This window comes from Macrotis lagotis, chromosome X (genome assembly GCF_037893015.1).
Source record: "Macrotis lagotis isolate mMagLag1 chromosome X, bilby.v1.9.chrom.fasta, whole genome shotgun sequence".
Taxonomy (NCBI): domain Eukaryota; kingdom Metazoa; phylum Chordata; class Mammalia; order Peramelemorphia; family Peramelidae; genus Macrotis; species Macrotis lagotis.
In genome coordinates this window covers 438,786,742-438,803,013 of record NC_133666.1, presented here as the reverse complement: position 1 = coordinate 438,803,013, position 16,272 = coordinate 438,786,742, and the positions used below count along the sequence as shown (strand labels likewise).

The 16,272-nt window shown below is 34.6% G+C and overlaps 1 protein-coding gene across 6 annotated transcripts in view; it reads right to left on the bottom strand.

The window, feature by feature from the left end:
- Positions 1-16,272, bottom strand: part of CCDC178 (coiled-coil domain containing 178) — a 674,385-nt gene that overhangs the window by 585,893 nt on the left and 72,220 nt on the right. For 5 of the 6 annotated variants that reach the window (XM_074201254.1, XM_074201258.1, XM_074201259.1 and 2 more), the window contains exons 3-4: positions 7,808-7,891; positions 1,402-1,509 (exon numbers count right to left, since the gene is read on the bottom strand). In XM_074201254.1, coding sequence (XP_074057355.1) covers positions 1,402-1,509; positions 7,808-7,891 — 192 coding nt within the window. Of the gene's footprint in view, positions 1-1,401; positions 1,510-2,019; positions 2,168-7,807; positions 7,892-16,272 lie in introns of those variants that run through there. The other variant, XM_074201257.1, reaches the window with a different exon arrangement.

Below are 16,272 nucleotides of genomic sequence, written 5' to 3'. Positions count from 1 at the left end.
CTTAAATGAAGATGCAAAATAGGTTCCTTGACTCCATAAGAACAAAGCAGTATGCTTATTTCATTTGACCTTCAGGGATTATGGTTATTCCCTTTATGAACATAAATGTTTTTTAATAACCAAGATGTTATGATGATGAGGACTATCTTTAATCTGTATTACATCTTATGAAAGATGCCATAGAATCATCCTTCCAAATAGATAAATAAAACTAATAATATTGTTTTAAATGTTTTTATTTTTACCAAGGCTAGAAGTAATCTCCAAAGAGACACAATTTGTAACAAAAGTAATGTTTTGCTAAAATGTTATAAACCAAATCCATTAGAATTTCCAATTGTTGCAAAATGATATAAAAACAAACACAAAACAATTATTAGTTGTACTTTGACATAGTATGCAAATATTACTTATTTCAAACATTCATTGCTTCTTCCAAAGGTATTCCTAAACCTCAAAAGCCCATCTATTTCTATTAAACAACTGTGATTTAAAATCTGTATCTTTCCCTTTAATGTATATAAAGGATTTATTTCACCTTCTTGGTTAGCAAAAAACCAGGGAACATGTCAGTAGAAATTTGATAGATACATTGATAGATAGAGGGAGTATTCTCCTACAAATTTCTTGAAATGGCCGTTTTCCTTTTTCCTCTAGGAAAATAGTAGGTTTTGTTAGAAATTTAACAACTCAATGGTTGCCCTTATTCTTAAGCCATTTGATTTGGTTCATTAAATGTGAGGGAAGCAAGGATAACAATGACTCAATACACACATATATATGACACTTTCCAAGCATTATTGATTGCTAACTGGTCTTCTTAACACTTCTATTAACATTTTACATTTGAAAAAGCAGGGAAACGAATTTGAGAAAATTTAAAGTTTCATTAAAATTATATAATAAACTTTGGATTAATTTTGAACTACCACTAAAACTAGAATTCAAGATTCTTAATATGTGGACTTGTGGTTGTTTCACATTATTTGCATACTTGTGAATATATGGTAAGGAAAACTTTTTTTAAAAAAGTATTTGACTGAGGCAGCTAGGTGGCACAGTGGATAGGGCACTGGCCCTGGAGTCAGGAGTACCTGAGTTCAAATGTGAAAAACCTCAGACATGTCACTTAACCCCACTGCCTTAAATTAAAAAAAAAATTAAAAATTAAAAAAATAAAGTATTTGACTAAGGAACAAAAAGATCTGGGTTCAAGAACTGAGTATGACATTGAATAGATTAGATTGATTATCTAAGGTAAATGAGTTCATCTCTCTGGGCCTCAAATCTGTCATCTGTAAAATAAAAGGGCTGAACCAAAACTTAAGATGCCTTTCAACTCTAAAATTCTTTTTATGAAGCAATATGAGAGTTAACACAATAAAATGATGGAGAACTTACATTCTGGAACCTTTGCCAATTCCTCCAACTCCTTTTCTAAATCAAATGTGGTGTCACAGTTAGCATTTAACAACTTCATTAGGTTCAAAGTTGGTTTTTGACCTCTATCTGTGAACAAAAGGTTTGTTAGTTCCTACATCAAGCTGGGACTAAACTAGCTAAGCTAAAATCTTTTGTATCTCCAACTGGACCTCTCCCCAAATTCCCCCCTTCAGTCTGTCCATGGAAAACCACTTCATCCTTTCATCCTATCTCTGTTCACCTAAATCACTTAACTCTGATTTTGCCTCACATCCAGGACCATGTCCAGTCATCCTGAATCATATCTGGCTACTGGACCCAGATGGTTCTGGAGAAGAAAGTGAATCTGGTGTCTTATCACAGCCCTCCCTCACTCAAATTCAATTCATGTGCTTGTCATACCATCACCTCCTTGATGTCTTGATTTTCTTTGAGAATGAAGGATAAACATTATTAAGGTAAAACCTTGCTAAAGGTCAATAACATAAATAACATAAAGGTCAATTATATTTAATATTCTAATCTAATCAATGGATATGTCAATGCTTACATAGTGTTGTATGAATGGTTGCTGTCTTTACTCATGTTTTCTCTTACCAGACTTTACAAATGTTAATGACCACAAAGTGCATATTTTCTTTATTTGTTCCTTTTTTGGTATAACCAGATTTTCTGTTTTCAGCATCTCATCTCTTTTCTTCTTCTTCTAACATGAACTTCTATATTGTCCCTCACTTCTAGCTTTCTGCATGTAGGGAGACAAATATGTTGTGTAACTTTAGGCAGGTCACTTAACCTCAATCTGCTTCAGTTTCCTCAACTGTAAAATAGAGACATTAATAGCACCTACCTCCCAGAGTTCTTGTGAGGATCAAATAAAATCATAATTGTAAAGTACTTAGCAGAGTGCCTGGTTAATAGACATCATATATTCTAGCTATCATTGCAATATCATCATTATCATCATTTGCCAAAACCATACACAAAGGCAGAGTGGTTGCTCTTGTTGGTACTGATGGCAGATCAGTCTACTGGAGATAAAAACATGGACCAGAGAGATGGAAAGCAATGGGCCTACATTCTTCATTGAGGTGTTTCCCCTGCCCAGTTCTACTTACATTCCAGTCAGGAATGCTCTTCAGAGAAAGGTGAATTTTAATCCATCAATAACGATTAAGTACCTTCTGTGTGCCAGCCTGTAAAATTCCTGGGAATACAAAAAGAGGCAAAAGACAATCCCTGCCCTCAAGTTGCTTACATCCTAATGGAGATGACAGTTAAACAAATATATACAGGATAGAGAGGAAATAACTAAAAGGGCAAATCTCTCAAATTAAGAGGGTTTGGGAAATCTCTTCTATAAAAGATGAAATCTTTGCTAGGTCTTCAAAGAAACCAGGTAAGCCAATGATGAAGGAAGCATTCCAGTCAGAGAAAATGCCCAGAGATGAGAGATACAATCCTGTTCCTGAAACAACCAGATTACTAAATCAGAGTATACATGGCAGGGAGTAAAGTGTAAGAAGATTATGAAAATAGTATGATATGAATGGTTTTGAAAAACAGAGGATTTTGTATTTGATTCGGAAGCTATAGGGAGTCAAAATTTACTGAGGATGTATGGTTGGGGTAGGGATAGGGTATGATATGGTCAGACCTTCATAATATATATAAATATATATATATATATATATATATATATATATATATATATATATATATATATATGAACTCTTCCCCAAACACTTTAACTGTCTCAATGGGGCTTTCACTATTGCTAAACAATCCTGCTCCATTACACATATCACTATCCCATTTTCCACAACTGCTCTTCCATATTTTTTCATCCATCCTCAAACTTTTCATGGCCTTACCTCTCTCATCTTCTCAACTAAGAACTTCACCTCATACTTTACAGAAAAAAAAATTGACGTCATTCACCATGAGCCCTCTTTTCTCCCCTTTTCTTCATATTGTATCACTGATTGATGTTCTGCCAGTAACCCCTCCTTCTTCCTTGTTCTTTAATGACATTCAGCTTTACGCAGTTCTTCCAGAACTCTAGGGAAATCCAACATTACCTCATCTTTGGACTATTGTAATAACCTTCTGATTGGTCTGACTGCCACAGTTCATCCTCCCTTATGCCACCAAAGTGATTTTTTTTCCTAAAACAATGATCTGACTATATCACCAATAAATTCTAGTGGTTCCCTGTCATCTAGTGGCATCCTGTCATTGAGAATAAAATTCTCAATTTAACATCCAAAGTTCTTCATGAACTAGCCTCTCATGACTCTTCACTTTTCAGTCTTGTCACTTACTCTTCAACTCTATGGTGCTATTAGACTGTTGGCTATTCTACAAGACATGCCACCTCAGCTCTGGGCATTTTCTCTAATTGTTCTCCGAGCCTGGAATATTCTCTCTCCTCAATTCCACCTCCTCATTTCCTTCTAGTCCCAACAAAACCTCGCCTTCTATAGGAAACCTTACCAACCCCTCTTACTTCTACTGTCTTCTCTCTGTTTTTTTCCAACTTTCCAAAACAGAGTTTGTATATATTTATTTACTTGTTGTCTCCCAATTAGAATGTCAGTTCCTTGAGTTAGGGACTGTCTTTTATTTCTTTTTGTGTCCCTACTGCTTAGCACAATGACTGGAACAAATCAGATTTTTAATAAATGCTTATTTCCTGACTGATTAGCCTGATGCCTATATAAAAAATTAGCCTTCTTTGGAAATCTGTTTCTAAAATATTCTAAAAAGGGAAATGAATGAGAAAAGGAGAAGAATGAAAACATTTATTATAAGGGGGCATTAAAATTTAAAGTAATGGGAATAGATTGGATAAGGTTGAGGGGAGAAAATAAGAAAAATGTGTAACACACTTCTTTAAACTGGGAAAAGGAAGGATAATGGGGGGGGGACAAGAATTAGAGACAAAGAGAAAAAGAATCTGAATAAGAACAAATAATAAGAACAAATTCAAAGATCCTGTTACTAGGCCATTGGGGGCACAAAATTCACCTTTCTCTGAAGAGCATTCCTGACTGGAATGTAAGTAGAACTGGGCAGGGGAAACACCTCAATGAAGAATGTAGTCCCATTGCTTTCCATCTCCCTGGTCCATGTTTTTATCTCCAGTAGACTGATCTGCCATCAGTACCAACAAGAGCAACAATTTAAAACAAATATATTTAATCAAATGTCAAAGCACATGGTGAAAGAATAGATTTGTTCCCTTGGTCCCATGTGCCCACAGAGAATACACACATAAGGAACATATGTGATCTGGGAATAGTCATGAAATAGCATTATAAGGTCATTGTACACATATATAAGACACATATCAGAAATCTATCTGATCAAGATGTTTGTGCCCCAATATATTTTGTTTTAAAATGTGTCATTAGGGTAGATATTAAAATATTTCCCCACATCCTTCTTCCACCAAGAACTTGACACCCCACTTAGACCACCTCTTCTTCCTTCCTATTTAAAGCCTATGCCATCCTCTTAACAAACTCTTCAAAATACTGTGATTGTAAAGACATTTAAGAATTCATTCCCCCATTATAGATGACATGGATATACTTCCTTTCTTTCCTATTCTGTGTCAAAGTACTAAGTACTGTCAACTTTTATGTTGACAATTCATCAATGTGATTTCCTAAAAATGTTTATGTATTGCTTTTTCATTTAAGTTTTAAGTCCTTAAACATAGATGCCTTCTTTGTTATACACACAGCATAGTATTCTACAATATGTCAGTGGTTCACTGATATAGGTAATTCTTCCAAGGGTATTATTTTCACTAGTGACAAATACTTTTATAATTATGTTTGAATCCAGTCCATGTCCTCTCAAATTCTCTACAGGAAGTCCCTTCATGTTCTTTGGATCTTCTATATCAAGTATTCTTACCCTGGGATCTGATTTGATAAATGTATTTGAATATAATTGGTTTCCTTTGTAGTCCTATTTTATTTAATGAATTAGAAACATTTTTTTCTAAGAAGAGATCCATAGGTTACAATAGGTTGCTAAAAGGTTTCCATGACAAAAAAAAGGTTAAACTCCCCAGCACATTTTAATATTACATGCAGATTGACTATCCATATTGAAGCCCTCAGTGTGCTAAATCTTCTTGATGATATAAAGTGGCACAAAATTGGGTATTTGAGTTGGAGTCAAGATGAATTGAGTTTAAAATTCTACTTTGGACATTACTGGGTGCATGGCTCTGGGGAAGTCACTTAATATTTCAGTCTCAGCATCCTCAACAATAAAATGGGAATAATACTAACATATACCTCCCAGGCTTACTAGGAGAAACAAATGAAGGAAAAGGGAAGGGGAGGGAATTCGTATATGTGTGTGTGTGTGTGTGTGTGTGTGTGTGTGTGTGTGTGTGTGTGTACATATATATATATATATATATATATATATACACACATTTACACCCAGTTTGCGTTAAATGATTTTTTAAACAAATATCATGTCATTTGATGCTCACAACAACCCTGATAATTAGATGCTGTTATTAACCATATTTTACAGTGGAAAAAATTGAGGCAAACAGATAAAAATGACTCATACAGGATCTACAACTTGCGAGTATCTGAGGTCAAACTCAAGCTTTTTCTTCAGGTTCAGCACTCTATCCACTGTAGAGCATACAATTACCCACCTCCTCCTCAAAGTTGTTTTAGGGATCAAATAAGAGTATTTGTAAAGCACTTTATACACTATAAAGTACTAGATACATTCTTATTATTGTGATTGTCATTATCATTATGAATATTACTATTATTATTATTATCCCACAGAATATTGATGCTGAAAAAAGGGTCTTTGTTTTCAGGGACAAAGAAACAGGATCATTGAAAATACTGAATAATACCCAAATGTAATATAGGCTATCCTCTTCTTGAAATCTACTTTTGGGCCCAGACTATTGTATTTCTGCAATTTCAACTCAAGATCAAGAATTCACAGGCTAGCATATTTTCTGGATTCTTTTGATCTCCTCCTTGTGGCAACTGATTTACATAAAAACCAGAAATATTTTGCTTCCATCTGTGTCCCTGCACTTTCTGATGCAGAAGATTATTGAGAGGCTATTTGTTTAAAGCATTACAATGATATAGAGAAACGTGCCAAACACAAGATAACTACTCAATAAATATTTCCCTTTTAGGCATTTGGTATCAAAAGTGCCACAATAATACTGCCTCTTGGACTTCTTGAGCCATTAAATTCCCTTCAGTATTCCAATCAGTGGTCTGATATATTAAATAAAAAGGAAGAAATTTCCTCTAAATTTTCCTGACCAGAAACATTATTCTCTCCTCTACTTCATCTCATGATTTTGAACTATACAAACAACTTTCAAGTCTCTGGTGTTTAAAAAGCTGAGAGACCTAATTTCAGGATAATTAGTCATTTTGTTAATAAAACCCATGTTTTAATAAAAAGAGGTCAGTGGCACTCTCAAAGACCTTCATAGCGATTGTCTCATGGTTTATATGCCCTTGAAGACGATTGTTACTAAGCAATGCAGTCAATCTTATTTGGTTAATAATTAATGAGATGTGGACTTAACAAAGAGAAATGAGCTTATTCCAAGACATCATGTCACTCTTGGACAGAGATAGTTTGGATAGCTAACTTGCTAGTCAGATAAATAGTTAGACAGATAGAAAGATCGACAGACAGGTAGGTGGATAGATAGATAGATAAATAGAGAGATGATAGAGAGATAGATGATAGATAGATAGATAGATAGATAGATAGATAGATAGATAGATAAATAGATAGATAGTCAGTCTTGCTGGGTAAAAAGGGTATATGCAGTTTTATAGTTTCTTGGCCAGAGTGTCAAAATTCTTTCCAGAATGATTCAACTAATTCATAGCTCTACCAACAGTGCATCAGTGAACCTGTTTTTGGTATATGCCTTCCAGCATTTGTCATTTTCCATTTTTTGTTGTCTTAGCTAATCAAAATCATTTACATAGTTTCATAGCCATTTAAGACATAGAAATTTAATGCATAGTCAAATTTTCTCAAGTGTGTGATTTTCCCATTGCCATGTAAGTCAACATACTTTACTGACTGGGCTCCCAATCATGAAAAAAATCTTGTTGGATATTCTGTCCATATGTTTTTAAACAATTTTTTTAAGTTTATATAGTCTATGAGCCTCTCTTATCATTCCAGTCCCAAGTTTGAGCTATTAAACAGGTCTAAATCAGAATAGTAATATACTTATGCTTACAAATTAATTTTTATATCATTTAAGTATTCTGTATTGGCTTCAGTAAAATTCTATACATATTGTATTTAACTTAAATATTGTTCCATAAAAATCTAACCATACTTGCAGAAAGTATTTGAATTTCCCGAAATTCCTCAGTTTCTTCAGCTTTGTGAAATAGGGCTAAGGCTCGTGATAGTACCTGATCTTTAAAACATAAAACAAATACAATATTTCATAAAACATTAAACAGGAAAATTATATGTATATATACATGTATTTGTATATTTAATACAAGTAAATACTTTATAAAGTTAAAATTTCAGCACTGCATTCTTGGGATACAGTTAAAAAGTATTCATCAGAATCCTACAAAAATTTTCTTCAACAATATTATTCTAGTTCCCCTCACCTAGAAACTCAAAATGAACAAATCACTTAACCAATTCAAAACTCTTAACCTTCTCATTGTGAATTCGGGACTCTTAGGTGCTGTATGGTAAAAATAAAAATCAAATGAGGCAATATATAAAGTGCTAGGCAAACCTTAGATCACTGTAAAAATGTATCTTAAATATTATCCTACAGCCTATTTTATTTTTAGATAGATACTGCTTGGCATTTTATTTTATTTTTGATGTTTTACTTTTCAATTACATGCAAAGATAGTTTTCAACATTCATCTTTTTTTGTAAGCTTTTGAGTTCCACATTTTCTACTCCCTCCCTTCCCTCTCCCCACCTCCAAGACAGAGAGTAACTTGATATAGATTATACACGAACAATCATGTTTAACATATTTCCATATTGGCCATGTTGTGAAAGAGGAATCAAAATTAAGTGGAGGGGAGGAATGAGAAAAAAGAAAAAAACATAGAACAAGTTTTTAAAAGTGAACATAGCTTGCTTTTGTCTGCATTCCAACTCCATTGTTCTCTGGATGTGAATGACATTTTCCATTACAAGTATCATGGAATTATCTTTGATCACTGAACTATTGAGAGGAGCTGAGTCCATCATAATCCTGTAGCCTATTTTAATGGAAAAAATTAGATAGAAATAATAATATGACATAAATCCATGAAACAGAAAAATTAGGTGTATATTAAAAATAACTTTCTTCACTCATGAAGGAGAAAAGGAGAAAAAGGAGAAAAGATTGATAGATCAATCAATCAGCAAGCATTAATTCAACACTATGTAATAGGCACAGTACTAATGAATAAATGGGAAAAAAAAGATATAAAGTCCCTTCCTTGAAGATGAGGCAGAAAGTTTCCAGAGAGTAAATAGTTTTAAATGCCAAATCAAAGGTTTTATCTTTAGTTATGACATACAAACAGACATTAGAATTATCCATGGGAGTGGCAGCTAGGTGGTGCAACAGATAGAGTAGCAGCCCTGGAATCAGGAGAACCTGAGTTCAAATCAGCCCTCAGACACTTAACAATTACTTAGCTGTGTGACCTTGGGCAAGTCATTTGACCGCATTGCCTTGCAAAAAATAAAGAACGAAATTCAAAGAAAATTATCTGTGGGGTGGAAGAAAGGGTAAGCTGGTCAGACTTGAACTTTGGGAAGGTGATTTTGGCAGGTGTCATAAAAGGCATATTATCATAAAAAGAGTCTTAAGGAAGTTAGCCCAACTAAAAGACCTCCTATCAAGGTGGCTGCCTGAATGGAACCAATTCCTACATACCTAACATTAACATAGACTGAATAATAACCAAGAAATCCAATCAAAAGCAACCATAATCAACCATCAATGATCAATCATGACTCCAGGGAACCTATGATAAAGAATGCTATACATGTCCTGAGAGAGAGGCAACAGACATATATTTTTAGATATGACCATTATGTGGGGATGTCTTTTCCTAGATTATATTTATTTGTTATAAAGCTTTTTTCTCTTCTCTTGTTTTTAATTGGGGAATATGAGAAAAGTGGTTGTTGTTCATCTTTCATTCTCAAAGAGGACCAATGACTTTCCTTCAGAGTCATTGTAGTACAGTCACAAGACAAAGGTCAAGACAAATGAGGATAGTCCAGGAGAGGGTGACCATGGCCTTTTTAAATTAAGTTTCACAGATTTCAGTTTTCAGAGAACATGCCTATTCAGTGATTTAGGATTGGTTAAGAGTTAAGACAAAAGATGACTGTTTATCATCAAAAGATGGCATCACAGAGATATCATTCTGGGAGAGGGAGATTCAGAGATTTTCAATCAGAACAGAAAACCATCAAAAAAACTGAGGATGACAATGATGATGATGATGATGATGATGATGATTTATCTTTCATTCTCAAAGAAGACCATGACATCAGGTAGGTGATGCCATGACATGTAAATGAATGAAAGGAGTGCTATGCTAAATCACCACTTGAGTCATCTGGGTCAAATAGTCAGATATGGATCAGGGTGACTGGAGATGATCCTTGGATATGAAGCAATCAGGATTAAGTGACTTGCCCAAGGTCACACAGTAAGTAAGTGTTAAGTGTATGAGGCCACATTTGAACTCAGGTGCTCTTGACTCCAGGTTTTGTACTCTATTCACCTCACTACCAAGCTACTCAATGAGCCACTGAGGCTTGGATTGAGGCTATTGGGGTATTCAATGAAAACTAGAATGTTTTAAGTATTAGAGTAGCATCAAGTAGTTCCATTTAAAACAATGACTTCTTTAAAATGTCCTTCCATAGCTATGTTTCAAGAAATCAAAAATTAAAACCATCCAGGACAAAAATAAATTGACCTATCTTCTTGAAAAAAACTAATAGAAAGAAGGAAGGGAAGGGGAAAGGAACAGTGAAGAGGTAGGGAAGGGTTCAAGACTAGCATTGCAAAAAAATGAGGAAAGGGGGAAATTGAAATAGTTCTTAAACATTTAAAAAAAATAGAAGAAAGTTCAGAAAGAAGCACCACAAGCAGGACAATTTTTAAAGTACAATGAATAATTTTTTTATACTTTAAATCTAGAAATTCATGGCTTCATATAAAATTTTGACTTTGTTTTCTCTACCTTCAGATTTTTAAAAAAAACTCTTCCAAAGGAAAAAGGGGTACTATTCTAATAGTCTGTGAAGATGATGAGAATCTGAAGACCAGTGGAGGCTTTGTGAGGAGAGAAGGAGGATGAAGGTAAGAGATAGAAAGAACTAAAACATGAGACTCAGCAGTAATTGATTAGAAGTGATAAGAAGTGGATTAAGGGGCGGCTAGGTGGTGTAGTGGATAAAGCACTGGCCTTGGAGTCAGGAGTACCTGGGTTCAAATCCGGTCTCAGACACTTAATAATTACCTAGCTGTGTGACCTTGGGCAAGCCACTTAACCCAATTTGCCTTGCAAAAACCTAAAAAAAAAAAGTGGATTAAGAGAGAAAATTAATGGATAACAACAATGTTGCAACTCAAGTTTAGAAAAATGACTGCACCCTCAACAATAAGAAGAATTTCAAAGGGGGGATGGTAGAGGGAAAGGTTATGAGTTCTGTTTGGGGCTGTTAAACTTGAGATGTCTATGGTACACCTAATTCAAAATATGTAAAAAAGACAATTAGTGAGGAAAGACTGAAGTTCAAGAGAAAGACTAGGACTAAATAAGTCTGGAGACCATCTGTAGAGCAGTAACTTGAACCCATGGAAACTGGAGAGATCACTTGTGTGAATTGATGCTGAGTGGGAACATGGGGCTGATGATCAGTCTTAATGGACTTGCTCATTTCATCAGTGCAACAATCAGGGACAATTTTTAGGGTAACTGTGATGGAGAATACCATTTTTATCCAAAGAAAGAATTCTGGAGTTTAAACAAAGACCAAAGACTATTACCTTCAATTTTTTTAAAAAAAGTTGTCTTATGTACTACATAATTTTTTCTATCTCTGATATTTTATTTTTTCCTCAAGGATGTGATTTTTCTCTCAACACATTTAATTTTGATCAATGTATAATAGCATGGAAACAATATAAAGATTATCAGACTGTCTTCCGTTGGGGGGAGGGGAGGGAAAGGAGAGTGGGGGAAAAAATGTAAAATTCAAAACCTTACCAAAAAATGATAGGTAGAAACCACTATTGAATATAATTGGAAAACAAATAAAATATTTATATTAAAAAAACTAGTGAGATCACTAAATGGGAGAGTATAAAGAACAAAAAGAAGAGGGACAATGACAAGAAATAGAATAATTAGATAGTTGACAAGATGGATTACCCAAAGAAGAGATAATTAAGAAGTTGGTCAACAGTAGCAAATGAAGCAGAAAAGTCAAGAAGAATTAAGAATTAGAAAAAAAATATATAAGATTTGTCAATTAAGAGATCATTGGCTATTTTAGCACAGTGCCTAGAACATAATAGGAACTTAATAAATGTTTATTGACTGATCCTGGAAAGAGCTGTCTCAACTGAATGAGTCAGAATCCAGATTACAGAGGATTTAGAAAAGAATGAGAGAAGGAACATCTAGACATCAAATGCAGATGACTCTCAAAAGAGGTTTAGATAAAAAGGTAAGATCAGTTGTCAGCTTTGCAGTGAAAGCTGTTTAAAGCTTTGTGGAAGATTTGAATGTGTTTTGAGGATATAAATCATAGATCAGATATTAGTAAATACAAAATGAAATTTCTGAAAGATCAAATCTAATTTACATGAGACCCAACACTAAAATTTCAGGAAAAAAGCTGAACTAGATAACCAGTTTTTAAATCCCTATATAACCTGTCTTTTTAATTAAGGTAGAATTCTTTCCCCCTTATACTGTACAATCCAGCAAAGATGACTTTTTTTAGTCCCATCTTAATCTAGGATAGTAGGAAGGGGAAGTCCCTTCCAACTCTGGGAGTCTTTGATTATCAATTAAAAAAAATACTTATTAAATGCTGGCTAAGAGTGGTAAGAAGTGGGAGTAAAAAGCAGAAGAGAAACAGTTCCTTCATGCTGAGAGCTTACAGTCTAATAATCACTTAATAATTAACACAATCATTAATAATAAACACAAATTAAAACAACTCTGAAATTGTTTCAGATATAGGAAAAGTTAGTTTTAGGAAGGCAGAATAGAAGGAAAGATAGGAAATGGGGGCAGCTAGGTGGCGCAGTGGATAAAGCACCAGCCCTGGAGTCAGGAGTACCTGGGTTCAAATCCGGTCTCAGACACTTAATAATTACCTAGCTGTGTGGCCTTGGGCAAGCCACTTAACCCCATTGCCTAGCAAAAAAAAAAAAAAAAACCCTAAAAAAAAGATAGGAAATGGGAGGCAGGAAGAAAAGAATGGAGGGAAGAGAAAAGGAGGGAGAGGAGAAGGGGGAAAGGGACAGAAGAAGAGGAAGAGGGAGGGAGGAAACAAGAGAGAGAGAAGAAAGAAGGAAGGAAGTAGAGAGGGAGGGAAGGTAACAAGCAATTATTAAGTACTTATTTTATGTCAAAGATGGTGCTAGGACAATAATTTTTAGGAAATAAAGTTTTACCATACGGTCTAAGAATTACCATACTCCCAGAAACACATAGTGAAACAAAAAGCTTGAGTATCTGGATTTGGGGAAATCATAAAAGGAAATTGCCTAGAAATACAAAAGCTAAGTTAAAAAAGTAGAGTGGTAGAATTGACTTGATGTCAACAGATAGAAGAATCCAATGTATATATTACTAGGAAGGAGGGTTAATAAACTCCAAAGATATATCTTAAAAAGAGAGAGGGACACAACAAATATTTTTTAAAATGGGTTAAAAATCAGGAATGATGAACAGCAAGAGCTGTTAAGAGGGAGTTAAAAGAGTCATCTTGGCTGGATTGTAGAGTGCAGGAGGACAAAGAATTTCTAACTCAGCCAAAAAGGGCTGTATAGGGATTTAAAAGCTAAGTAGATAAATTTACATTTAATCCTATAGGCAATAGGAATCCTTTGGAATTGGTTGAGTAGGAGAGACAAGGAATCACAATTTCAGATTTACCCTAAAAAAATTGTTTTGAGAAGAGTGTGTAAAATAGATTAGAGTGGTAAGAGATTTGAGGCAGAGACACAAATTTGGAGATTATTGCAATAATCTAGGTCAGAGATGAAACAATGAACAAAGACAATATCTCTGGGAAAGAAGAGAAGCTGGATGTGGAAGATGTTATAAAAGTAAAAATGACAAGATTAGCAACTGATTGTAAATGTGGGATGAAAGAGAGTAAGGAGTCCAAAGTTAGGAAACTGGAAGAATTGTATTGCTTTCATCAGATATCGAAACATTTGAAAAAACAGGACATTTAGTGGGAAAGATAATGAATTCAGATTTAGATATTTGGAATTAAACCAGTTTCTAGGACACAGTCCAATTGATGACATAAGATTAAATTTAGCTCAGGGGAGAAACTAAAGTTATGTTGACAGGCAAATATTTTAAGGTGGTCTATTGGGGACAAAAAAGTTTATTCATATATTACTATAAATTAAACAAGGAAAGAAATTGAAAAATAAGATTTCTTAGAGAAATCTTAGCAAAAGTGTAGAGAGAGAAAAAGTAAAGGCAGTTGCAAGGTACTAATCAGCAGCTGGGCTAATCCCAGCAGCAGGCATTAGAGATTAAACATAGGGAGAGAACAACATTAAAAAGAAAAATTAGGGACAGTTCCTTAAGAAAGCAGCCCAACTAAGAGAGAAAGTGAAGATAAGGGAATTGCAATTGGATTGGTAACAGCAACACCTAACAGGGATAAAACCAGGGTTTATGGGGGGGTATATATGGTGGGAGAGGGTAAAGGGGGAAGTTAAGGTGGGTGGTACTAGAGAGGATCAGGGAGTGAGTAACAAATCCCAAGGGGCCAACTTTTTTTCTTCAAGGAATGATGGACAATGGGATGGGAATAGGGGTTATGGATAGGCTTAATAATGGGATGGGAGGGGGCAGCTAGGTGGTGTAGTGGATAAAGCACTGGCCTTGGAGTCAGGAGTATCTGGGTTCAAATCTGGTCTCAGACACTTAATAATTACCTAGCTGTGTGGCCTTGGGCAAGCCACTTAACCCCATTTACCTTGCAAAAACCTAAAAAATAATAATAATAATGGCATATGAGTAGGTACTTAGCTCAAAGACTATTCTTTCAGGCTAGGGCTGGGATATTCTTTTGTAGATAGGGACTTGTCTTGTAGGGGAGGGGTGGAGCAGGGGAAGGTGTTTCCTGAGTCCTTTCCCGGGGCAAGTTTATTGACCTCAATAGCTAAGCAGTTGGGAGTTGTCTTCATAGAGTTGATATAAATAGGAGTTGATGAGACTACAAAAGAAAAAGGGAGATGGAGTGAGGGTCCCCAATATGGGGAGAATGAAATAAGAAGTCTGAACTGGTTGTGAAATGGAAAACTATATATACATATATATATATATATATATACATATATATGTATATATATATATACATATATACATATATATATGTAAATTTTATGGTAGTGTCAAAAAAGGGATTATTTAAAACAAAAGAAGTCATAACTAGGAGTATTAGGCAGAAAAATGAATAGGAAAAAAAGAAGATCCAGTGATTTGGAACCCAGCTGGGTAAGAGTGGGAGGATGTATTTTTGAGGTGTATTGTATCATGAAAAATGAGCAACTAACTCTTAAAACACATTTCATTATACTAATAATACTATCTAAAGTGTTGACCAAGGGAAAGACAAAATTATCATAACTATGAATGTTAATAGGACAGGCTCACTCATAAAAGATAAGAACAACAAAGAATGGATCAGTAAATCAAATCTTTCATAACTTTAAGCATTTAACTAAACTTTGAGACTATTTGTTGGGAGTAGGCATCAGGTAAATAACTAGGTACATACAAGATTTATATAAAGTAGATGGTTGATAATATCAGAAGAGAAAATATTAAGAATGAGAAAGGGAATTTAGAAAGATCTGAAAAATTTGGGATTCATATTGAGTCTCAAAGTAGGAGTAAAGAGGGAGGAGGAAGGGAGGGAGCTAGGAAGGAAGGAAGGGAGGGTGGGAGGGAAACATTTATTAAATGTTTACTAAACATTATATTAAATATTGAGAATACATAAAGTAAAACAAATCCCCAACCTTAAGAAGCTTACACTTTAATGGGGAGGGATGGAGTAGCGAACAAATAAAGGTGCTTTGAGTTTTGATCTAGGGAGTCACAGAGATAGTATATTAATCCAAGTCAATAAATAATCTTTCCAAAAGTGATGATACGATTACTGTGCCAGAGTAAGATTTGAAAATGGAAGGAGTGTGAGGACGGTAAAAATATGACAGAAAAGCAGATAATAAGATAGCCTGGCAGGACAGTTAGAACCAATATGAAAGGGTCAGATCTAGTCTGGATTTGGCTAGGTACAATGGGTTCTGCCCCAAAGTATATTTATTTCCCCAGACACTGGGGACATGAATAGGTCTGATGTGGAGGTTGCTGATTTAGGTAGGGAGAAGTTGGGGGAGATTATCTTCTTCATTCCAGTTTGTTTAATTGCCATTGTCCCTAATGTTGGTAATAAGAAATTAATATGAGTAGGAGGATAATAAATTTGATTTGGTACATGATTAATTTTACTTCTCTTTCTAACTTGGCTCCT